General features: G+C 47.3%; 1 protein-coding gene across 6 annotated transcripts in view; it reads right to left on the reverse strand.

Moving 5' to 3' along the window:
* Positions 1–24,372, reverse strand: part of LOC147426244 (beta-glucosidase 25-like) — a 57,301-nt gene extending 32,929 nt beyond the window's left edge. The window contains exons 1-3 of one of the 6 annotated variants that reach the window (XM_086497839.1): positions 24,192–24,367; positions 23,473–23,545; positions 23,336–23,402 (exon numbers count right to left, since the gene is read on the reverse strand). Coding sequence is in view for 3 of the 6 variants with exons in the window: in XM_086497836.1 (XP_086353962.1) it covers positions 23,336–23,402; positions 23,473–23,607 (202 nt within the window). In the remaining 3 variants the exon portion in view is untranslated. Of the gene's footprint in view, positions 1–23,335; positions 23,403–23,472; positions 23,911–24,191 lie in introns of those variants that run through there. The other 5 variants (XM_086497836.1, XM_086497837.1, XM_086497840.1 and 2 more) reach the window with 5 other exon arrangements.
* Between the last annotated feature and the right edge of the window lie 1,932 nt (positions 24,373–26,304).

Here is a 26,304-nt window from a genome sequence, read left to right on the forward strand (position 1 = left end):
CCTTCGGAGGAGGGTTTTACAACCTCTCGGGTGTCGTATCTCTTCTCTCCTTCTCTCAGTCTCATTCACTTGCACGCACAATATCCACTCACTTTGTTCGTGATCATAGCACTCTCCATAAGACGGAAAGCTCTCTCCTTCCCTAAGAACTAAAAGGAACCTTGAGCAATAAAGATCACTAATCTTGAAAAAATACAACATTCATTCCGCTGCACCTAACATTGGTATCAGAGCTTTGGAAGTGTTCTGCATTACTCAAGGAAAGAACCACAAGAATTTTTTTTGCTTGTTGCCATCGCACGAACCCAAGTTCGCTTGGGCGTGGCGATTCCTAATCGTGTTTTGTTGAAGAGTGACAGGAATCCCAAGAAAGAAGGGCTTGTCCAGCCTCCCCTTGTGTCTCTTTTCACTCATTGAGAGACCGTGCACTTAGCGGCCGGCCAATCGACGTCAGGTGGGAAAAAGCAACCTTGGTGTGAGCGCAAGGCCGCCAAGGGGTGCGCCCGTAGAAAGGAGTAGAACTCAGGTGAAGAGAAGATCCTTCTCCAATGCGATTTGCAAGCGAAAGAAAACCTCAAGAACCTCAAGATCCTCAAGAACCCAAGAACTCAAGAACCCAAGAACCAAGAACCTCAAGAACCTCAAGACCCCCAAGAACCCAAGTTCCTCGTGGACTTGAGAACCCAAGACCCTCAAGAACCCAAGTTCCTCGTGGACTTAAGAACCCAAGACCCCAAGAACCCACAAGAACCCACGACTTCAGAATGATCATCACTCGAAGCGGAATGGATACTTCGCTTGGAGGTGATGAGCATGAGAGAGGCGAAGAAGAATTTTCCCCACCAGGAGGTTTTTCCGACCCTTCCCCATCTACAACAAGGATTGCACTAACTCCTATGGAGTCTTTCGACAAGAGGATGATGGACAAGAAGTTAGAAGACAAAGCAAGAAATGCCGAACGAGAAGCAGAAAGAAAAGCCTACAAAGAAGACATGGCAGCCATCGAGCGTAAGTACCAAGAAAGAATGGCAGCCATAGCGCGTGAGAGGAGCAAGCACGCTTGGAAGCCAAAGAACGACAAGCCAAATTGGATCGTGAATTCCAAGAAAGAAAATCAGAAATGGAACGCAGACAAGCAGAGAACCAAGCAAGACAAGCAGAATTTTATCGCGAGAACAAAGCACGATTGCAAGAGATGTTGCGACTCTTTTCTCAAGTGCAAGCACCGATGCAAGAGATTCGGGAAAAGGAGACTCTCTCAGTCTCTTCTTCTCCATCGCATGATACACAGGATTTGCATGATTGTGTGAAGCATGACGATGATTTGCATGATGATTTGATTGACCATGATAAGCATGATGATTTGGATGACAAAGATAAACATGATGATTTGAATGATATTGCTAAGCATGATGATTTGCATGCCAATGACAAGCATGATGATTTGCATGATCCAGATGTGATTTCTCACAAGCATGATGAATTGTATGAAGATGATGTGATTGTTCACAAGAATGATGTGTTAGTGGATGCTTTTTCTAGCGAAGCTAACCTCGTTGTAGATTCGATCAATCACGAAGATCCGTTCTTGGCTTTCGAGTCGAGGTCCAACGAACCCCCACAGGATGATTCGATCATTCAGGAAGAACAGATCTTGCCTCTCGAGCCTAGGTACAAGGAACCCTCACAGGCAGTATTATGTGTTCGCATGATTGATACGCACGCATTGTTCGAGTGTTTCATTCGTGAACGTTTCCTGTATTTTAGTCAGCATCGTTATGTGATCCCTTTTACTAGGCATGACATATTGTATGTTGAGCACGTTTCTCTCATGGATGAGCACGAATGTATGCGGATTGTTCATGAAAAGCTGAAAAGTTTGTATGTAAGGAAGTCGCATTCCATGTCTCTTCCCTGGCATGAGACAGTTTCCGAAAGAGCACATGATAGTTTCAGCACCCTGCATGGGCATTTTCATTGTGATTTGCCACAGTTGATTGATTTCGATCAAACAGAAAAGATTCGGCCGCATTGTTTGCATGTGTTTGATGAACGGGTTGTCACTCCGTTTCTATGTTCATCTACATTGCATACACAGTCTTTCAAGAAGACAGGATTTTTTTCCTTCACTTTACATAGAATGGGTATGTTCATGGTTTTGTGTTGGAGATGGTTTCACGAATTTTCAGCCATGGAGATTCTTGAAGACGAAAGAAGCAGGACTCTATACGAAGTTGAAACATCAAAGGAGCCACAGAAAACTTTGAGTCGCTTTCGGCGCGGCCCAAAGAAGCAAGCATTGCAGACCTTTATGAAGTTCAAGTACCGCACGACCCACACAGCAGAGTGGGCCGGCGAAGAGTCCCTTCCAGGATTCTGGATGCTGTTGGCGATCTCCCTCGATGCCATACAGTTCGGTACCAGTACCTCACTTTGAAAAGGAGGGGATGTCACGTGACACATCCCAACCCTATGTGTCCGTGGACAAGCTACACCACAACAGGGTTCAGTCAATACAGTCAAGTTTAGATTAGCAGTGATCTGGCACTTTTAGTCTATTCGTAGACCGTGCATGCCCAGTCACTTAGCATACATGCATATCCTCCGGTTGCACACAACATGATCATCGGAATTCCCATCAGAATCCATTAGCATCAGTTAGGGGAATTTTCCAGTGCATTTAGCCTATTTTCCTATTTTTGGTTATTTTCACTTATTATTTTTAAGTGACTTTCCAACAAAAGTAGGCAGGGCAATTTTGCTAAGTTAATATATAAGCAAACCCAAGTTAGCGCTTTCTGGCAGAAGAGGCAGCAGGAGCTTCCCGCTCAACAGGCAACTTCTCAGCAGTACCCCCTAGCACCCCCAACGTTTTTGGATCCCATCCTCGCCGGGCAAGTTCTCAGCATCAGCCAGCGTTTTCCATTGCAGTTCCCGCCGGCAACATCAGATCCCTTGCATGATCGCCCCATCAGCACCATTCAGCCCTGGCATTTTCTCACTGCCCAAATCAGCGTTTTGACATCAGGAATTTCAGCAAGCTCAGCGTTTTTCACTAACGCTAGCAACCATCAGCCTTGGTGGCGTTTTTGCAGCAGATCAGCAGTAGCATTTTTGGCAAGGGGAAGGCAACATCAGCGTTTTGATTCTCAGCCTTACCGCAGCAGATACACGCAGGTTTTCAGCCTATGACACCGTAGCAGATTCATCCCAAGTTGGTTGCAAATGTTCCCCCATTTTCAGCCATAAAAACGCAGCCAAAACAGTCATTTTCAGCCACCGAAACAGTCCCGAAAATCAGCAGATAGAAGACCTCAGATTTCAGCCACGAAGTCGTCGTCGTCATCACCGTCGTCGTCATCGGCATAGTCCCATTGCATCAATCCATTGCATAAGCATTGTACACCTTTGTGCAATCAAAGTAGACCACTCTCGCCGACGAGAGTGGGGCCTTCGGAGGAGGGTTTTACAACCTCTCGGGTGTCGTATCTCTTCTCTCTCCTTCTCTCAGTCTCATTCACTTGCACGCACAATATCCACTCCCTTTGTTCGTGATCATAGCACTCTCCATAAGACGGAAATCTCTCTCCTTCCCTAAGAACTAAAAGGAACCTTGCGCAATAAAGATCACTAATCTTGAGAAAATACAACATTCATTCCGCTGCACCTAACACTTAGGGCTGAAACCGCAGGTCTTCATGGGCTGAAAACGCTGGTTTCCATGGTGAGAAAACGTTGAGCTTCTGCTAACACTTGCGGCACAACTCGGTGCTCCTGTCAACTCCCAGGTCATCTGCTTCAATTGGCGTCCCTTGCCTTCCCTTTATAGCTCCCAAGAGATGGGTTGAGCAGTCATCATGAGAGCCCCACGATTTGGAAGTTCATAAGTCACTTAATAATAAAATGACTTATAAGCGGTGGTTCATGCAATGAAAACTGGGTTCATGTAATGGTAAAACAATGCTCATGCTAGGTACTGGGTCATGATGCTAATGATCTTGGGAAGTGCAATCAGAGGGTATGCAGCTACTCGTAAGTGCCTGGACATGCACGGCATGAGTACAGGCTCACAAGGTTGCCAGAACACCTAGTCTACCTAAACCCTAGAAGTAGGTACAGCTTGTCCACATGCACGTAGGGTTAGATGTGCACGTGACAACGCTAGAATGTCAAGAGTTCTGATGTTAATGCTGGATAGAAATCAAATTGTGGAACTATATGGTGTAATGCATGCAAAAGAATGTGTGGTCTGGTAATGATGGTCATTGGCATGTATGCATGAAGGCAATGTTTGCTAAAGAATCGGATTGAGGTTTGCAAGTGTAGTCGCTGGCGATTACTCTTCCTCTAACGGGGGGCAATGATGTGGTCTATCCACTTAAAGAGAACTTGTTTCAAGCACTTCAAAGTGGCCGAAATGAAGTGGACATGTTTGAACACTTGAAAGATGACAACCTCGCACCTGTACAAACATCCTGGCAATTGTCCCGGCAGCCATAAATCACACGAGTGTACGAAAATCCCAGATTTAGCGGAAACAGCCCTAGGAGCGCCAGCTTTTCATATCTGATGCTTTATGGCTTGGAGCCTTTAAATAATATTCTTGGGAGGCCTCTCTGGTATTGCAACATGTGTTGATTGCATAGAAGGGCTCCCCGACAGTTGTACCTTGTTCAAGAGCAATATAAAGAAATACCGAAAATTGTTTACATTACATTGGTATTCAGCTCGCTGCTGCCCTCGCCCTCTCCCCCCTGCCCCCCCTTCTCTTTCGCCATCGCTCTCTCTCTCTCCCCCCCCCCCCCCCCCCCCCCCAGCTGGTCTCGCGCTGACCTGTCCTGCCCTGCCCGCTGTCATCACCAACGCGCAGCCTATCCAACGAGCAAGCAGTCCCAGCGTGGCCGCCACGTCTCAGCCCCTTTCGCCATGCCTCAGCTCGCCAGCCCCGCCTCGCAATCCCACTCACTCTGCATCGCCATTCTCCCCTCCACCCCTGTTTTCTGCTCGGTTGAAGTCGTCATCTCACTCGACGTACTCGATCGCAGAAGGCCACCACTCGTCAACGACTATTCTCCCTTTCTTCACGGCAGCAGACACTAATGGAGGCTCATGCTCAACCTCAGAGGGACTCTCAGGAAGCCCCCTCGCCCGACCCTGCAGAGCCCACCATCAGACTTTCTCTTTCACCGACAGAGCAAGCGAGCCTCACAGCAGAGGTGGAGCGCCTCCAAGCGACCTCCGTCATCTGCAAGATTCTCAGCACCAGACCCAACAGAGGAGAGCTGCGTGACCTTCTCCAGGCCTGCCTTCTCGCAGAGGTGGGCAAGATCTTGGACGTTATCGGACGAGGCTACTATCAGATCGAGTTTGAGACCTCCGAGATGGTGTCCAAGGTCATCGCCATGAGCCCCTTGACCATCCGAGCAGTTCGAGCCCACTTTCAACAGTGGAGACATGGTTTTGACCCTGGTTCAGATGTTTTTTACTAGAGGAGGCAGACATTCCCATCTCCGTCTGCTTTCCTGGTTTGCGGAGGGAGTATCTACCACTTTTGTCCAGGATAGGCTCAACGATTGGGACTGTCCTGGAGACACCTCGCACGGCAGCCTCAGTAGCTGCCAAGGCGGTCGGCATTCCCTCAGTTCGCGTTTTGGTTAGGAACACTCACACTCTCCCGAAGGTCATCCTCCTTCCTCGGGTAAGTGGTGGTTGGTTTACACAAAGCGTGGAGTATTCGGGCCTCCCGAATTAGTGCTTCATTTGTCGACAGATGGGCCATCTTACGAAGGCATGTCCACGGAGGAGGCCCCGACCTACACCACAGACTCAGCCCCAGCCTGCAAGGGCTGGCCAGCAGCCACAGGCAAAGACATAGATCACACAGGCAGAGCCACCCTCCGAGCCTGGGGCTCCAACGGAGGAGGGATGGCAGCAGGTTCATGGTTGACAACGACAGGGGCCACAGCAACAACTTGGCACTCAGAGTGGTTCTTAGGCGCCTGCTCAACAGCAGTGGGTTCCCACGGGGAACCGATTCGGTCCTCTTGAGCAAGACGAGGTCCATGCTCCAGCCCCCACCTCAGCTTCACCCTCAACAACCCCCCCTTCCCCTGAGTTCCCCCCCCCTCCTCATCAACCTCCCCCCCGCCTCCTGCTCCCGCCGCCTCTCCCCCTCGCCCCTCTACCTTTGCCAGTCCCTCCCGCCCCTCTTCTTCCCCACCTCCCCCTCCCCCATCTCCCCCTGCTCCTACATCCCCCCCTCCCACTCCATTTCCATTGTCGACCCAAGGGACAGGGCCATCTCCGGTTGCTAGGAGATCTCTTGGCAGCGCCTTTGCCACGAGTCGCTTGGCGAGTGTAACAGACTTGGACACTCCAAGTCGAGAATCAAGCACAACAGCACCAAATAACCACTTCAAAACAGTTCATAATTCACAATAGATTTGCACTGGCCCGGCAGAGTTCCGTGCCTAGAGATATTGGCCCCAAAGACTGGCGCCCCTTTCGGTATTTCTTTATGTATTAATCTATTCAAAGTACAAGAGAGTGGTTAGGGTTTCACTCTCAGACTCTGCGTCCAGATGCTCTGCAGAGTGTGTGCCCAAACCACTTTATTAAAGTTTACAAGGGATGCCAAAAGCAGAGTCCCAAAAGCTGCAAATCAAAAGCCTAAAATAAAAGCAAAATCTCTTTCCTCTCTCAAGCTCTCTTGAGCATTAGGAAAATAAAGCAAATATTCTCTCTCTCTCTCTCTCTCTCTCTCTCTCTCTCTCTCTCTCTCTCTCTCTCTCTCTCTCTCTCTCTCTCTCTCTCTCTCTCTCTCTCTCTCTCTCTCTAATTGCGTAGAGCCAAAAAGCAACCCACACAATTCTGCCAATGCAATTCCCAGAATATTTCGGACGGTGCCACGTCATCATGCCAGCGCATTTTCACGGAATCTCAGCCTACTGCCCTAGGGTTAGGGTTAGGGTTTATGACAGTTTTTAGGTTTAGGATTCGGGTTAGGTTTCTGGCAGATTTCAAAGTTTGCAAGTTTTAGGGTTAAGGTTTCCAGAATCAGGGTTAGGGTTTCCCGCATGCTCTCGGGCAGACACGTAATCACTTTGTGACATACCCCCCTCTTGAAAGCATTGTAATCGCCCTCAATTACGCCTGCAAAACAGACAGAGGCCATAAACCGTCTTAGTAGACACTGACTGTTAGTACCTACATACTAGGAACCAATCGACAATCACATCACACGACATCACATCACATTCAACATTCATTCGGATCTTAGACCATGATTTATCGGCAATGTAGCTAGCAATCGCATCTAGATCCAATCGGGACCTCATCGATGTCCGATTGACTAACCCCTATTGCAACCATGTCTATTCGAGATCAATCAAACCAAAATGCTGCAGTCATTTCGTCTATCAGTTCCTGCACTTAAAAGAAGTCAAGAACAAATCAGTATCATAATCAGGAATTCCATTTCATAAAGTCGTACAGCAGAATACTGTCAGTTTTCAGTATCCCTAAAGCTCAAAGAACATCAGTGACTCTAGTATCTAAATCAAGGCATCTGTTGACAAAGAAGCGGAGTGACTCCCCTCTTGTGCATCCCACTGCACCAAATCTCCGGCCAAGCTGAATTCTGGGTTCTATTTGGAGTAGACTATGCTAAATCAAAAGCATCGAGGTAAAGTTTCACAATCTGAGGAGTATCTGTCAGGTCCTCCTCCTCCATCCACTTCGCATCCAATGCAGGATAGTTCTTGAACTTAACCAAGAACCGCCTTCAGAGTTTACCTTTGTTCTTCGTATCCTTATGTGCCAAAATCTGTTCAGGAACAAGGATCTCCTCGTTTTCTTCCACTTCGGGTTGCTCATCAGGCTCCCCATCATTAGGCACATCACCTTTAAAAGGTTTCAAGAGACTCACATGAAATGCATTGTGAATCCTCCAAGTATCAGGCAGTTTCAGTCGGAAGGAGACATCATTTATCTTTTCAGTGATCTGGAAAGGTTCGTAGTATCACATACTAAGCTTTGGAAAAAGCCTCTCCTTTCCCTTTTTCTTTCTCAGGCGTGCCTTCTCAAAACGTAAGAGCACCCAATCATCCTCCTTCAATTTCAAGTCGCGACGATGGCGATCCGCTGCCTTTTCCTGTCGTTCTTGAGATTTCTGCAAAGTCTCGCGAACCTTGGCAAAAGCCGTATCTAAGTCTCGCATATATTCATTCGCTTCAAAGATCTTATCTTTCGTGCTTAGGAAGGGTGGAACCTTCGCAGCACCTTCAACAATCTCAAATGGCGCCTTCCCCGTCGAAGAGTGTATTGTGTTATTATAGGCAAATTCCACCAAAGGTAAGTACTTTTCCCATTGAGTCTTCTGATCCGAGATATAAGACTTCAATAAATCTAGAACCACTGAATTTGCAATCTCAGATTACCCATCAGTCTGCGGGTGGAACGATGACGAGAACTGCAACCGCGTGCCAATGTTCTCCCAAATTGCCTTCCAAAACAAACTCGTAAATCTAGGGTCTCTGTCGGAGACAATCGTCTCAGGCATGCCATGTAATCTGAAGATCTGGGCCACAAACAGTCTCGCTAAGTGATCCAGCTTGACTGTTTTCTTCACTGGAATGAAATGAGCCTGTTTGCTAAATCTGTCAATAACAGTCCAGATACCATACCACTCTGTGTTCTCGGAAGATCAAAAATGAAATCCAGTGCAATACTTTCCCAGGGGCGGGTGGGTATGGGTAAAGGCTGTAACAATCCCGACAGATGCTTTGTCTCAGGGGCGGGTGGGTATGGGTAAAGGCTGTAACAATCCCGACAGATGCTTTGTCTCGGAAGCCGTTGGTTCTGGCTATTTCCGCGATACATCATAGGAGCTTCAAGGATATGGTCGACCAGTATGCCACAGATACAAATTTTGCAGACGTTTTCACACGGATACGGGATGGGGAGATAGTAGCGGGATATTCCATTCGGAATGGCTACTTGATGAGAAAAACCATGTTGTGCGTTACACAGTCGTTGAGGGAAAAGGTTATGATTGAATGCCACTATCTACCTTTTACGGGTCACCGCGGCATTGCTACCACCATGAAAGGGGTAGAGAGACACTTCTTTTGGCCGAGACTCAAGAAGGATGTGGAAGAGTTTGTGCGTAGCTGCTTAGTATGCCAGAAGGTCAAGTTTGACAGGCATAAAGCACAACCACATTCTTCTATCCCTGCATATGGACAATCTGAAAGTGAAACTGTGACAAGATGTTCGCCCACCGCATCTGCTTTTCATAAAGCTGCTTCTGTTACAAGAAGTAGCGCAAACTCTGAAGGTCTGTAAAGACAGTAAAATCCGCTCCGAGTAGGTAATGCCGCCACTAAGTAAGAGCATGGATATATGGCCTTCTTGCTGTCACATGACGCATCCAACCCTATGTGTCCGTGGACAAGCTACAGCATGATCAGGGTTCAGTCAATCTAGATTAGAAGAGATCTGGCACTTTTGTGAGTCTATTCATAGAACGTGCATGCCCAGTCACTTAGTCTAGATGCATATCCTCTGGTTGCACACAACATGATCATCAGTATTCCCACCAGAATCCATTAGATTCCATCAAGGGAATTTTCCAGTGCATTTAGCCTATTTTTCCTATTTTTGACATTTTTCACTTATTAATTTAAGTGACTTTCCAACAAAAGTAGGTAGGGCAATTTTGCTAAGTTTGTATATAAGCAAACTAGAGCTAGCACCATTTGGCAGAAGAGGCAACAGGAGCTAAGCTCAGCAGGCAACTTCTCAACAAGAACTTGGTGGTCTCAAGGACCTTCCCCTAGCGTTTTCTTCAACAGCATTCACTAGCGTTTTCAGCATCTGCAACATCGCCATCACCTTCCACAGCCTGGTGTTTTTGCATCAGGGCACCATCGCCAAGGAACCCCTGCAGGTAGCCTTTTTGCATCCCTAGCGTTTTTGCAACCTACAGCATTAGCAGAATTTCAGCCATGAAGAACCGGCAAGATCAGCCCCGAAAAGAGTAGCAGATTCAAGCCTTAAAGATTTTCTGTTTTCAGCCCTAAACCTGCAGAATTTCAGTGACAAAGACCCACAGAAAAAGCCCTTCGGAGCACTCATCTTGAGCAAAGCGCAAACATTCATTCCACTGCACCTAACATTGGTATCAGAGCTTTGGCAGTGTTCTGTATCACTCAAGGAAAGAACCACAAGAATCACAAGAATTTTTTTTGCTTGTTGAAGTCGCACGAACCCAAGTTCGCTTGGGCGTGTCGATTCCTAATCGTGTTTTTTGAACAGTGACAGGAATCCCAAGAAAGAAGGGCTTGTCCAGCCTCTCCTTGTGTCTCTTTTCACTCATTGAGAGCGGACCATGCACTTAGCGGCCGGCCAATCGACGTGAGGTGGGAAAAAGCAACCTTGGTGTGAGCGCAAGGCCGCCAAGGGGTGCGCCCGCAGAAAGGAGTAGAACGCGGGTGAAGAGAAGATCCTTCTCAAACACGATTTGCAAGCAAAAGAAAACCTCAAGAACCTCAAGAACCCAAGAACCCAAGACCCTCAAGAACCCAAGTTCCTCATGAACTTAAGAACCAAAGATCCTAGTGCATGGTCGTCACCCGAAGCGGAATGGATATTTCGCATATAGGTGATGAGCATGAGAGAGGCGACGAAGAGTTCTCCCCACCAAGAGATTTTTCCGACCTTCCCCCTTCGCCATCTACGCCACGATTTGGACCAACTTCTATGGAGGCGATAATCAAGTCGATGTTGGACATGATGGCACAACAACAAGAAACGAATCGAGTTGCGTTGGCACAATTAGCAAGCAAAACAGAACAACAAGAAGCTAAGGACCGTGAGCAAGAAGCAAATCGCATTGCTTTAGAACGCGAGCACGACGCACGAAAAGAACGAAAAGAACTAAGAAAGGAGGAAGTGGCAGCACGAAGCGCGACCTTGGAGATCGAGCATGAGGCTCAAAGAGAACTACGCACTCAAGAGTTGATTCGACAAGTACTTGCCTCGAAATCCGAACCAGCCAAAGATCGTGGGAGTTCCTCAAGTGGCGCAAGCCACGATGCGGATTCCAACCATCCAGTCACAGAGAAGTTGACTTTCAGTAAGTATCATGGTAAGATGGATGCTACGGTTATTCATTCTTGGTTGCATCAATTTAATGCTTATTTTGTGACAACTATGAAGACAGGAAATAGCAAAGTTTTGACGGCAGCTATATACCCTGCCGGTGATGCCATCAATTGGCACCACGCATGGCAAGAGGCACAACTAGCCGCGCACCTAGAGGAAGCCAACGAATTCACGCCCCTGTCCTTCAATTGGACTGATTTCCAAGACAAGCTCAAGATGCGGTTTATGCCACCTCAGTACCTCGCACGATTGAAGACCATCTGTTTTCAGCCCTAAACCTGCAGAATTTCAGCAACAAAGACCCACAGAAAAAGCCCCAAAAATCAGCATTTTTTGACCCGCAGCAGATTTAAGCCCATAGCGTTTTTGGACATCAGTAGAAAGATTGCAGATTTCAGCCCTTAGGTCGACTTCGTCATCCCCTTCGTCATCGTCGACATAGCCTAGACTTGCATCAGTTTCATGCATAACATTTGTACCAGATTGTGCAATCATAAGTAGACCACTCTCGCCGACGAGAGTGCGGCCTTCGGAGGAGGATTTTACAACGTCTCTGGTGTCGTATCTCTCTTCTCTCTCTATCTCTCAATCTCATACACTTGCATGCACAGTGTCCATTCACTTTGTTTGTGATCATAGCATTCTCTCATTAAGAACGGAAGGCTCTACCTTCCCTAAGAACAAAAGGAACCTTGAGCACAGTTCGGAGCACTCATCTTGAGCAAAGCACAAACATTCATTCCGCTGCACCTAACACTTGCATTAAGACCGAACCCAGACTACGACCACAAGCATATACTTCAAATGACTTCTGCAAGTCCGGCAAAGTCAAAACTGGTCCCGTAGTCATTTCTCTTTTAATGTCTGAAAGGCAGTCACCTCTGTTGATCCCCATGAGAAAGGGACTCCTTTCTGTGTCAAGATATGTAAAGGGGAAGCAAACCTCTACAAACTTTCGAATGAACCGCCCGTAGTACGAACACAGTCCAAGAAGCTTCTAACTTCATGGACATTCTTTAAATCTGGCCAATCACGAATAGTCTCTATCTTGGCCGGATCCATTTGCACTCCTGCTGCTGAGACAATGTGTCCCAAAAAGTATATCTCTGGTAGGAAAAATTCACTTTTCTTTGCATTTATCACTAACTTGTGATCTCGTAATGCCTGAAAGACCTGAAGCAAATGATCTCTGTGTTCTGCCTCATTCTTGGAGAAAACAATGATATCGTCAAATAAAGTGCCAACAAATAGCCTGTACTCTCAAAAAATCGTGTCCATCATCCGGTTAAATGTCGTAGGAGCATTGGTTAAGCCAAAAGGCATCACCAAAAACTCAAATAACCAAAAAGTCGTCCGAAAAGCTGTCTTGTAGACGTCTCCCGATGCGATTCTGATCTGATGGTATCCACTCTTCAGATCAATCCTGCTAAAGCACGAGGATCCCTGTAATCTGTCGAGTATATCATCGATCCTAGGAATCGGAAATCTGTTCTTGATGGTGATTTTGTTGAGAGCTCTATAATCGATGCACATTCTCCAAGATTCGTCTTTCTTCAAAACCAACAACATTGGAGAGCAATACTGTGAAGTATTAGGCTGGACAAGACCCTTTTCCAAGAGGTCTTTCACTTGGTTCATAATCTCTTCATTCTGTGCTCGGCTCACACGGTAAGGTGGCCGGTTCGGTGGTGTGCTTCCAGGTATCAGATCATTGGTATGATCTCAGGACAAGCAGGTGGTAACTCGCCTGGTAGGCCCTCTAAGAAGCAATCCGTATGAGAGTGGAGAAAATCTTGGCGTTCTTTATCAAGTTTAGACATATTTGTCCTATCCTTATCGCTCAATTCTTTCATAAAGATCGAGTAAACAAACAGACTGGATTTCATTAATTTAGAAATGGCCGAAGCTGATACAATAGGGACAGACTCGCCCTTCAGTTTAATATCAAGTACAATGGTTCTGCCCTTCTCTGTAGTCAATGTCGCTTTCCTCACCCGATAATCGACCACGGCGTTGTTCTTGTGGTACCAGGGAATCCCTAAGAGGACATCACAACCTTCCAAAGGCATTATGAAAAAGTCCTCATGCCCCAAATACCCCTGGCAATGCAACCGAAGTTTGCCAATGACAGGTGTAATGGCTACGTCCCTGCCGGGTGCCGCTAGAACTGCCTCTGCAAGTGGTCCCATCCGCCGATCGGGAGTGATCTCGAGCCGCGCCGCCAATTCCAGTGAAATGAAGTTGGCCTTGGCTCCTCCATGAAAGAAGATCAGGGCCTCTTGATCTTTCACTTTGCCCCAAGCTCGGTAAAGTTCTGTACTCTCGTCCATGGTGTTGGGATCGGTACCCACACAATCTGGAACCATTCCTGTTTTCATCTTGCCTTTTCTTCGACGTTCCTCAACTGCTCTCGAACTCTCAGGCCTATCGTCGTCCTTATCATTATGTTCTTTCTGTGCCTTTTTAGGGCACTTCGCAGAGATAAGTCCATGTTCCCCGCATCCAAAGCACTTCCCCTCCTTGATGAAGAGAGCTCTCTCCGTAGGAGTAAGCTTGGGTCGTGCATCCTTCTTCTCTGGGTTGCTCTTTCTCTTTCTACTTTCATTCCCTGAAGTCTGTTCGGCTCGTTGTGTCATGACCTCATCGGTGGGGTAGGTCAGACTGCCAAAGTGAATGGCAAAGCCCCGCTTCGCATGACTCATCGACTCTTGAATAGAAGCTGACTTCTGCTCCAAGCAGTAATCTCGGATCTCTGTAGGTAGACCCAAGGTGAACCGCTCAATCTGTTCTCTGAACGAGATCTTCTTGAATGAAGAGGCGGATAGAAAAGAGCTCCAGAATCTCTCACAGTAAGCATCCACCGTATCTCTCTTGGTCATCCGAAGATGGTCCAAGCAGCACGTATATCGCATTCATACTCTTGCATCAACCAAGAAGAAATAAAAAGCTTCTTAAATTTCAGCCATTTAACTGGCGCAGTTTTGTTTAAAAGAAGCGTGGACCACCAAGTTCGAGCATTCCCCTTAAAATAAGAGGCAGCTTTCCGAATCTTGGAGTGCTCTGAGTAGCGTCCTCCCGCGAAAGCGATGTCAAACTGCTGTATAAAACACAAAGCCTTCGAAGCATCTTTGTATCCTGAAAAAGTGTCAAATTTGATCGACTGTCCACCTTCCTTGAACTCTCGGACTTTCTTGCTTTTATCTTCGAGAAAGTCTTACTAGTTGGCTTTATAAAAATTCTTCTCATTCGCGTAAAATTTTCCGTCGTCGGAGTCTGAACTGTCTATAGACGAGTCCTCTATAGAACTGTCACTCACTGGGCGAGATTTAGACTTCTTTGCCTTTTTCTTGCCCTTTCCGAACCGTTGTTTCTTGATTCGCTTTTTACCTTTTCTGTTCGAATCTGAAGAGCTAGAAGAACTGTCAAAAGAAGAAGAAGAACTGGGTACTTCTTGAAATCGAACACGCTTCTTGTGCTTCTTTGCTTTGTCAAATGTCGACTGACGACCCAAATAACCCGGGAAGTCAATACCTTTCTTCTGCTTTTTGCTGTGCTTTTTGGCTTTCTTCTGCGCGTCAAAAAGCTAATCAATCCGTGCATCAACCACCTCTTCCAATTCCTTCTCTGAATATTGCTTGCAAGCAGAAGGTTTCTTGAGAGCGGGTTTCGAGGGTGGTGGTGTGGTTTTCTGTCACTATGCATGCACTTCCTGAAAAGAAGTCTCGCTCATATATTTTGCCAATTTCGGGTCCTTAGCAAAACTGAGCATCATCTTTGTTGCATCGCCGATCAATTGAAGATGCTTCCTCTCTCGTTGCTCCGCCTGAGTAGGCCAAGGCGGGCCATACTCTATGCCGGAATCTTTGTTGTGATCCCTGCCCGCATCTCCGGATGCAGAGGGAGTCGACTGATCCTTGCGTGAAGCCATAGGTGCCGCGGAAAAAAAATTGGGATCAGTTTTCCCATAGAAGAGAAATCGGCCTTGCTGTAATACCACTATAACAGACTTGGACACTCCAAGTCAAGAATCAATCACAACAGCACCAAATAACCACTTCAAAACAGTTCACAGTTCACAATATATTTGCACTGGCCCGGCGGAGTTCCGTGCCTAGAGATATTGACCCCAAAGACTGGCGCCCCTTTCAGTATTTCTTTATGTATTAATCAATTCAAAGTACAAGAGAGTGGTTAGGGTTTCACTCTCAGACTCTGCATCCAGATGCTCTGCAGAGTGTGTGCCCAAACCACTTATTTAATGTTTACAAGGGATGCCAAAAGCAGAGCCCCAAAAGCTGCAGATCAAAAGCCTAAAATAAAAGCAAAATCTCTTTCCTCTCTCAAGCTCTCTTGAGCTTTAGGAAAATAAAGCAAATATTCTCTCTCTCTTTCTCTCTTGAATTGCGTAGAGCCAAAAAGCAGCCCACGCAATTCTGCCAGCACAATTTCCGGAAGATTCCGTACGGTGCCATGTCATCATGCCAGCGCATTTCAAGGAATCTGAGCCTGCTGCCCTAGGGTTAGGGTTAGGGTTTATGACAGTTTTTAGGGTTAGGGTTAGGGTTAGGTTTTTGGCAGATTTTAGGGTTTGCAGGTTTTAGGGTTAGGGTTTTCAGAATTAGGGTTTCCAGCACCAGTCAGGGTTAGGGTTTCCCGCATGCTCTCGGGCAGACACGTCATCACTTTGTGACAACGAGAGAGGGACAGCCTTTCTTGCGACCCTCTCTGCAGGTACAGACGTCTCCCTTTGCAGCATTCGCTCGTGGTCTGACAAGCTTCGACATTCGGCGCCGATGGGACTTCTTTGCCTACGACTTTTCACGCTTTCTCGGCGACTCCTCATCAGACCTTGAGGCAGTCTGCTTCAGGGTTCATGTTATGTTCCTTGCAGCTAGGGGGATAGAACCCTTGGACTCAGCGGTTGGCTTCTCTTTTCCCCTTTGCGGCAGGGACCAAACTGAGTGGACTCTCGACTCAGTGTTGGAGTGGCTCCATACACAAGCCCTAGAGTTCTCTCACCACATGGGAGACCTGGGAGTTACAGACATGCTTCAGACTCTGTGGCCATTGGCCAAGTTTGTTGTGACCCCTCCTGATGCAGCAGGATGTAGGCACATTGTGGTTCACTTCTTTGCTGATACACAGTGCTCGCCATGCTATGTACACATTCATGAGGACTCCTGGACAGAGGAGGTTGCTTTACGTACGGCTCAGTCTACTTGGGTTTGGGCCAGGCACTCTTTGCAGTCACGCCTATCTAGAGGACGCTTGGATGCGGATTACTCCCCATCCAAGCCAGCCTCGAAGGTAGCACGTTTAGCTGCTGCGGTAGCATTTGTTCTCTCTCGCTCCCCATGAGGATCGTCTCATGGAACGTGCAGGGATTAGGTGGCCCCAGTTTCAGCGTCACAGGGACCGACTGCGTCAAGAGCTTCAGCGTTGCCTTGTGGGAGGAGAGATTGATCTCCTTATGCTACAGGAGCATCATCTGTGTGAGAGCCGCATTAGACAATGTGGTCAGCTCTTGCGTGGATGATATGATACTTTTTGGTCAGCTGCTTTTGGACCTGGAGACATCCAGGGTGGGGTATGTATGACTATTGCGGATTCTTTGCAGCAGGCCATTGTGGGCAGAGGGATTATTGTGCCAGGCAGGGCTCAGTGGATCACTATGCAGGTTCAGGGTTGCCTTGTGGGCTTCCTGAACATATATGTGCCCAATGTGGGAGTGCACGAGCAGAGTTTTGGTTACAGATTGTTGAGTCTCTGCCGCAGGCAGAGCAGTGGTGCATAGGGGGTGACTTCAACATGTTGGAGGACCCTTCTAACAGGATTGGTGGTAGCCATGCTACTGTGCATGGAGTTGAGCTAGCAGCTTGGGAGAGGTTTTGTATGACTCAAAGGGTTTCGGATGTGTGGCAGCATCCAGCTTTGTGAGGCCCCCAGACAGCCTGGCCTTCTCTCGTTCGGACCACAAAGTGGGAGGAGTGAATCTATCGCGGATAGATCGCTTCTACACTAGTGACCATTTCTGTGACTTGGGTGGGACAGTTGGCATTCTGGCACGGACTTCCTTCTCGGACCATGCTCCAATGATCCTCACAGTGGCAGATAGGCAGAGGATGTAACAAACTGCTAACGTGTCAAAGCCCTAAAGAATGGAGCCAACTTGCAGATGCTGGCCGAGGGGCCTAAACCCTAAGAAGAACAAGTAACAAAAGAAGTTCTCCCAACTTATGGGGACTCCGTTCTCGATGGGCCCCCAAGTGACATAAAGGATTAAAATAAAGCAGGACCCGCACACACGCAAAAAAAAAAAACAAAAAACAAAAAACAAAAAAAAAACTAAAACTAATGACGTGGCAGATTTCCGAAAATTGCGCTGGCATGATGACGTGGCAAGCTATACGGATTTCCACGTTTTGCGTTGGCTGATGACGTGGCAACTGTACGGATTTCCGTGATTTATGCTGGCAGCTTTTTGGCTTTGCTTTTGAACTAGATGCTTTTGAGTTTGAAGGCTTTTTACTGTAAACTGCTTTTGGGACCTAGGACCTTTAAATATGAGGTTAGGGCTCATTCTCTGGCATGCTTCCTGGAGAAGGTGCAGAGTCTGGAGTACCGGCTTGTACTGTGTTGATGCAATATAAAGAAATACCGGAAGGGGCGCCAAGGTTTGGGGCCAATACTCTCTGGGGTGGAATTCCGCCACTCTGTGTCGCGTGTCTTCTCTCTTTTAGTTTAGTTATTATTGAAGTGCTAAAAGTCTATTCAGTCTGTTCTTTTCTATTGGCACGTGGTGCCCGTCTTATGACAGAGGAGGGGGAGCACGATGCTTCGCATCCCTGAGAGGGTCTTGCTACACTCTGCACTCAGAGAGCGAGTAGAGGCTCTCTGGACAGAGAGCTTGGACATGCAGGATTCTCGTGCTGACAGAGTGGCCTCAGGACTAGCTCAGATTAGTCGTTTCTTTCTTCAGGAGTCTTTGGCTCGCCTGGCTACAGCAAGAGAGGAGGAGCAGCGTCTCAAACGAGGCATTGCTTCCTTGCAGAGGATGCAAGAGCAGCAGTCCTTGGTTGGAGGAGCAATTACAACAGGCTCGCCAGGAGCTTGTTAGCACAGAGGAGCGGCGCCGTGAGTTTGCTTTCCATCGACAGGCATCTCAGTGGACACAGGTGGGTGACAGAGTGACTGGTGCTTTCTTCGCGGCAGTGGGACCTCGGCATACGCATGCCAAGGTCAGTCAGTTGAGGAGGCCCGACGGGTCAATTGCTTCTGAGCCAGAGGACATGCGTGCAGTTGCTACTTACTTTTACCGTGAGTTACTATCTACAGAGCCTCAATCAAAGCATCAGGATGCATGCAAGGAGCAGGTGTGGGCACAGATGCCTTGCCTTGTGACTGAGGAGATGCGTCAGAGGCTTGAGCTGCCACTTCAGCTTGAGAAGTTGCACACGGCTCTTAGTGCACTCCCCCGTGGTAGCTGTCCAGGTGAGGATGGCTTGACTCCCAGTTTTTTCTTGGAGTACTGGGACTTGCTTGTCCCAGATCTCTGTAGTGCTTTTCAGTACATCTTGCACACAGGAGAGATGCTTGACAGCATGAGTGAGGGTCTGATCTACCTCATTCCCAAGGAGGGTGGCTCCTTGGATGAGATTCGACAATGGCGCCCCATCACCATCCTCAACTCAGCCTACAGAATTCTTGCCAAGGCTCTGAGTTTGAGGATCCAACCACTTCTAGAGAGCCTTATACATGGGACTCACATTGGTTTTGTCAAGGAGCGCAATATCCTTGACAACATCTTTACTTTTTGGGAAGCTTCTATCCTAGCGTGGCTCCGTGGTGAGAATCTGGTGATTCTTCTTCTAGATTTTGAGAAGGCCTACAACAGAGTTGATTGGGACTTTCTGGAGGGCACTCTATGCAGGATGGGCTTCTCAGATGCTTGGATCAAAGGGGTGTCAGCTTTGTACAGACGGGCACACAGTCAGGTACTTTTGTCAGGAGGTAAAGGTGACCGTTTCATGCTCACACGCTCGGTTAGACAGGGCTGCCCTCTTGCCCCCTTCCTCTTTCTGTTCTATGCCGAGGCGATGAGCAGGTTTTTGGTGTCGCAGCAGGTTGGTTACGGGGCTTAGCACTCCCTATTCGGGGAGATGAGCTACTGGACGCTGAGTTTGCTGACGACTCAGCCTTGTACTTGGATGGCCAGGAGGCCAACCTTCACAGGTGTGAACAGGCTCTTGAGACCTTCTGTTGTGCATCTGGCGCACTGATCAACTGGAGAAAGACAGTGGCTTTCTCGGTTGGTAGTGCTTCTGTGCCCAATTGGATGTCAGGTGAGGGTTTTAGGTGGATTCCCCTAGGGACTGCAGTTCGGTACTTGGGCTGTCAGGTTGGTTTGGACTTGTCTCCCGAGCAGCAGATTGCTCCCCTCCTCCTGTCTATCAAGAGGAAGTTGTTACATTGGAGCTCCGCACGACTTTTCTTTGGCTGACAGAGTTGTAGTGGCCAACCTGGTGTTGTTGGCTACTATGTGGTACATCACTTCTTGCTGGATCTTCTCGAGTTCTTGTATCAGCCAGGTAGAGAGGCTGATCAGGAACTTCCTTTGGTCAGGGCGTGACACTCAAACAACCCAGGCCAAAGTGGCTTGGCAGATCATCACTCTTCCTTGTTCACAGGGAGAGCTTGGGATCATAGACCCAGCACAGCACAGCACAGCACAGCAGAGCCCTTCTTGGGAAGTTCATCGTCCGAGGACTTCTTCCAGGTGAGGAGCCCTGGAAAGAGTTCTTGCTACAGCGGCTTCGTGCTAGGGTGCCTCAGGCAGGAGGCCCCTGGCAACCTTCGACCAGATGGATCTTCACAGAGATGCGCAGATTTGGTTTGAGCAGGAGACTGAAGGCTTTGCTGTGGGTTTGCTTCGATCTTGGGAGCATTTGCGGCGAGGCCTAGAGCAGTGGCAGCCTACTTGCACGGAGGAGCGTCTACGCCAGCCCCTTGTTTGGAACCCCATGGTTAGCACTCAGAGAGGCCACTTGGTTGGTAGTCAGCCTCATATTTCCTAGGGTCGCATGGCAGCGGGCCCGAAACGCTCTCTAGGTGACTGGTTACAGTTTTCAGGCTTGTCAGAGGAGTTGTAGGGCCTTCAGCTCTACAGGGCATGAGAGGGGTGCAGAGCATGTGCCAGGACATCTCAGAGGGAGTACCAGCTGAGTGGCTCACACCTCTCGAGTCAGCAGCGCCCAAATGGATGGAGCCTTCACGCGACTGGAGGTTCTCATCTCAGTTCGGGCTTGCTCAGAGACTGTTCCCTCCCTGTTTTTCGAGTTACAGGGTGAGGGACTCTTACAGCGAGTTGCAATAGAGCCCCTGCAGGTGGCAGTGCTGTTTTTCAGACGATCCAAGTGGTGGGCATCTGTGGGAGGACTTGTGTCATCGATCCTAACCCAACTGCTCTTGAGACTGGACATTGGAGACTGTGGGCTTGGGAGTGTTGTCCACTGGCACGAGTACAGTGGGATCCTGGAGAGTGGCTGTGGAGGGACCCTTTCTCTTCTGCAGACAACCCAGGCGTCCCTTTCTTTCAGTACATTGTTCGACTGGGACGTCACATACTGGCAGCACAGAGAGAGGCTCGCCCTGCTGCAGCACCTCATTGGCAGGAGGAGAGTCTCACAGCTGAGTTCTTGGCAGCTTTTTGGGAGAGGTTGTGGGACTCCAGACAGTCGAGGCGAGTCACTTTGTTTCAGTGGCTGGTTGCACATAGAGCTACAGCAGTTGGGAGCCGGTTTGTGCATAGTGGTCTCTCGGCCGCATGCGCAGCTTGTGACCATCTTGTGGAGAGTCAGCGTCACTGTCTTTGGGACTGTCCCTTGGCACAGCAGGTGTGGCTTCGTGTTCTTCGGCTGATGCCTGCTCTCTCCACTGCTCGGCAGTACACTTGGGGGGCAGCTGCTTGGTCCACTCTCACGGGCCCGGCACTTCAGTTTGAGCTCTCTTCCACCAACAGGATGATAGTGATGCATGGGGGGCGACCTACACTCCAGCCTGCCACAGAGCTTACTCCACAGGAGTGGTGCAGTGAGAGAGAGGAGTGTTGCGAGCTCATCAGTGGCCTGACACTCTGGTTCATCTGGCGGGCCCGTTGCTTCCGCATCTTTGAGGCTCGCCCTGTACCACCAGCAGAGACTGTTCGCGATCTTTGGTTAGAGCTGATCCACACTCTCAGAGGATAGCTCGAGAGACTTCAGGGCAGCTCCGACCGCATGTGAGAGTGCAGAGAGGCCTTCCTTCGACTTTGGCATCCGGGGCCTTTTTTCACCATGGTCCAGGGCGTACTCAGATGGCACTACCGTCCACCTATGTGGCTTTTCTCTCCTCCCATTTCTTGATTTAGCCTCATTATACATATGCTGTCTTTTCATTGGGAGAGTCTCCCCATCATGGTTGTTGTAGCCCTCTCTCGAAGAGGTGATTGTAGCCCTATGGGCAGTTTCATTAACTAATAGAAGGATCTTTTTCTCGGAAAAAAAATATATAGAAAGAAATACCGAAAGAGGCACCAAGGTTTTGGGGCCAATGCATCTGGGAGTAGAACTCCGCCACTCCGTGTCTTCTGTGCTTGTTCAGAGAGGGCTTTGGACCACTCTCCAAAGTCATGAGGTACGAGGATCAGAGATGCCTAGGTTTGTTTCTGCTCGAGCTACGCAGACACAAAGAGAGATTGATGAGAGGAGAGGCTAGCCAATATCAGAGACACATCACAGACTTCTTTAGAGCAGACACTGGACACCCGGAGGAGCTACTACCACAGCAGAGCTTGTCGCCTCACACCAGAGGCACACTGATCGACCGAGCGACTAAGCGGGGGAGATCCAAACGCCCACGACTGCGGAGGACTACTCAGCATCGACAAAGGCTACATCAGAGGATTCGGATTACTTTGGCCCGACATGCACGACACCCGGTCAGATTGTTGACCATGGAGGAGATTGATGAGATCCGCCAGCGACCAATGCTGGATCTCTCGTGATTTAGCTATCCCAGCTAGCTACTTAGTTCACACCTACCAGTTTATGATTCCATAGTATTTTTATTTTGTCATTTTGTTACTCTGACTTTGTATCAGATCCACCACATTGTAACGTTCTGGTCTCAAAGATCACTTTGGCCTTTTGAAGACATTAGTATAACATTTCATTTCATTTCATCTCTCTCTCTCTCTCTCTCTCTCTCTCTCTCTCTCTCTCTCTCTCTCTCTCTCTCTCTCTCTCTCTCTCTCTCTCTCTCTCTCTCTCTCTCTGTGTGTGTGTGTGTGTGTGTGTGTGTGTTCAATTGTATTTGAAGTACTAAAGTTCTGTTGTTTTCAGTTGGCACGTGGTGCCCGTCAATTACACAGACATCCCACGAGAGGCCAGATATTAGACTTTGTAGACAGGAGGTTGAGAGAGGAGTACTTTGCATGTAGATGTAGTTTCATTTCTCCCTTTTGAGATTGAGGCTCGACGCTAGCTTTGCAGCAATTAGAGATATACAAGCCAACTATCCCTTCCTACTTAGAGGAGCAGCTATTTCACTCCTGCAGGTCTATGACATCTCAGAATCAGAGACGCTTAGGTCGGTTCCTCCTTGAGATGTACCAACATTGAGAGCGCCTAGTCCAAACAGGGAGTACTAGAGATCAGATTTGGCAAACCCAGCTTACTGAGTTTTTCCAGCTGGTGCAGACATCGCACCAGCGGAAAACCCCAGCAGGGGGCTACTACTAGCAGAGCAGAGGAGATCAGACCGATACAGGCCATAGGTGGGAGATTCAGGACAAAAGGGCACAACACTAGCGACATCTTGAGGAGAGATGGCAGTGGCAGACTACCGAACCTGAGGAAATCCTACAAGTCCTCGCATCTATTGGATGTATAAATCATTACACCCACCCATCACAGCATGATATTATTACTGTTAGTACTAGCGAGCAGAGATGATCAGAGCTCCCAGGAGACGGAGGGCTCCCAGATACAAGCCATCACACAAACATCAGCATGGCCCTTTTTCTTCTGGTGCAGTTTAAAAACATAAACTTGCCTCTATTTCCTTTGTTCCAAAAGCAGTGGCAAATTTTACGTGGCTCTGTGACCTGAACTAACTGAATTACCAGTGTTACCTTGAATGTGGGAAAATACATCCCAAATACTCAACCCTCTTCCCCCTTCGAAAGCTGCACCCTCAATCTGCAGCATCAGTTTGATTAAATGTCAGGCACTACAAAAATATTATAAAGCTGAGAAAAATAGCACCCACTTGGTATGCAGCGGTTGCAACTCCAAATTGGAATCCTGAAGGAAAGTCTTTGCGCCCCAGTCTGTGGCCCTTACTGCTAGGCAATGGAGAATACTTAGCAGTAGAATCAGCACAAACGAAAAATTGTTTTTCCATGTAGTGAGCACGCAATCTTAGCCAGGATGGGTGCTTGATAATGGATCAGGGCAGCAACACACTAGAACCCTGTATCATGAATGTATTCTATGTTTGAATCAATACAACAGAACTCGATTGGAGAATGCCCCTGTTTGATGTCCTGAAACACTAATAGTTCTTATGCACAATAGATGACCACTGTGAAAACTTTGAGGGTCATTTGTTATCTGTATAATGGCGACAAAATTTCCAGCCTGATGATCTTCACATAAATAAAACTGTAGCACGATAAGCACTATCTATTGAACTCTCTCTTGAACCCTGCGTAGATGATGGAGATGTAACCTTTAATCAGACATGACTCTCCAGAGCAGCTGTAGCTTGAGAAATACAGGTGCAACGTTCTCTCTCTCTCTCTCTCTCTCTCTCTCTCTCTCTCTCTCTCTCTCTCTCTCTCTCTCTCTCTCTCTCTCTCTCTCTCTCTCTCTCTCTCTCTCTCTCTCTCTCTCTCTGAGACATATCCACACTCGTAATGCATGCACCCAATACTCCCAGCATGCCCAAGTGCACAGTTAGCAGAGATGATGAGGACATGGCATTACCTGTTAATCGTGGATTCCGTTGCTTTTCCCCACAGTTACCAAAGAAATGCTGGAACAGAAGCCCAAATCGCAGACGAAAGAGAAGGTCCGAACCGAGAAGCTGAGCATGGCTGCTCTCGTGAAAGCTGACAGATAAATTAACTTTTAAGAGAGTGATGACTGTGATGTATTAGCAAAATGCAGGCTATGTAAGGCCCGTGTCACACGCAGGAAGCACATACGTGAATTCGTTATGCCAACAAAATGTAAGGTCCTTAGCACTGGTAAGAGCACACTCCCCTCTACATTTAATCTTCACTGGTAAGAGCACACTCCCCTCTACATTTAAAGATTAAGAGGTTGAACTAGTCTTGCTTGGTTGGCCTTGAGCTAATAGTAACTTCCTAAGCAAATCCTTTTGATGTGTTTGAAATGTTTTATTAGACATCTAGAGAGTCATTTTTTGGCATGTGTCATAGATGTATAACCATGGCCACGTGCATTAAGGATAAAACAACAAGAGATCAAACACAAATAAATTACTCAACATGGCACAAAATGAGAGAGAGAGAGAGAGAGAGAGAGAGAGAGAGAGATTGATGAGTGTTGGTTGGGTGTAGATTGACCCATTGAATGGGCAATGGATTCTACCCAATAGTTGTTCCTTCTCATATGGACAGTCCCTCAAGAAACCTCTGGCCTATAATTGTCTCATCCTTATTTGGTTGCCTTCGCATATCTCTTTAACACTAGTTTGATACCAAAAAGAACACTTTCATGTCCTTTTTCCACAAATTTAAATGAAATGGTACATGGAATCTAGAAAACATCTCAAGAAATGCTTTTGCAATCTTATTAAATGTTAGCCAAAGTACTTATAAAAATTATAATCCCTCACTTTTGTACACAACCTTAATAGTAACTACACTTATAAAAGGACCAATGCATGATAACAATTGATGTGTCACTAAAACTCGTACTCTAATCTAAGAAAAAAATGAGCAAGGTGCATGCAATAATAATCCATGGTAGCTACTTATATATGTGCTTGATGTTTTTGCAACTATCGAAAAATCTTTGTGACTAGAATTAAATATAGAAATTCGTGTGGGTCAAATATGCAACATTTTGTAAAGTATGGATCCAGATTCACACCTTTCATTTTTATTCTCAAAAATGCACATTGTAAGACCCCAGCTTTATGAGGAGAATCCCTCGTGCATGGGAAAAATTACTCACCATAAAACCAAAACTTCACGCACGACTGAAACCTAAAAGAGGGGTTGTACAAATCTTTTTCAATGAAAGATTTAGGTGTTGCAAAGCGGAAGTGCTAACATGCAAGATATCAGAGAACTAAAAGAGGAGTTGTCCAAATCATTTTCAATAAAAGATTTAGGTACTACAAAGCGGATACTTGGTATGAAGAGATCAAGGGACAAGGAGCAAAAGACACTAAAGCTATCTCAAGAGGATTACATCAAGAAGGTACTAGAAAGGTTTGCAATGCAAAATGCAAAATCGGTTTCTACACCTTTGGCTAGTCACTTTAAACTAACCAAGGGTATGTGTTCAAAGACACAAGGGAGATATTTTATATGTCTACAGTTCCATATGCTACATCGATATATTGCACATGCAATGGGAGTTATGAGTACATTAATGGATTATCCAGGTAAAGAACATTGGCAAGCTGTGAAATGGATAATAAGGTATCTAAAAGGGACAACCACAAATGCTTTATATTTTAGAGCACTGATATTTTCTTGCAAGGGTATATTGATGCAGATATAGCATCAACATATATGGATACTAAGGTATCTAAAGGGGACAACCATGAATGCTTTATATTTTGGAGGCACTGATATTTTCTTACAAGGGTATACTAATGCAGATATGGCAGGTGACAAAGATACTCAAAGGAGCACTACTAGCTATGTGTTCACGATTAGAGGCACAGTAGTAAGTTGGGTTTCAAAGGTGCACTCAATTTGAATTTTCTCCATGGCCCCAACGCCCTGTCTCGCATCAAAGGGAGTGGGAGCTAAGTTGAATGGCTACGATAGTGTGTATCACTGTGACAAGGGAGTATGTTAAAGCATGTAAGGGTGAGTATTGCTTCCTCTTTCATCAA

Source organism: Adiantum capillus-veneris, chromosome 24, assembly GCF_014529385.1.
Source record: "Adiantum capillus-veneris isolate H3 chromosome 24, ASM1452938v2, whole genome shotgun sequence".
Lineage (NCBI taxonomy): Eukaryota > Viridiplantae > Streptophyta > Polypodiopsida > Polypodiales > Pteridaceae > Adiantum > Adiantum capillus-veneris.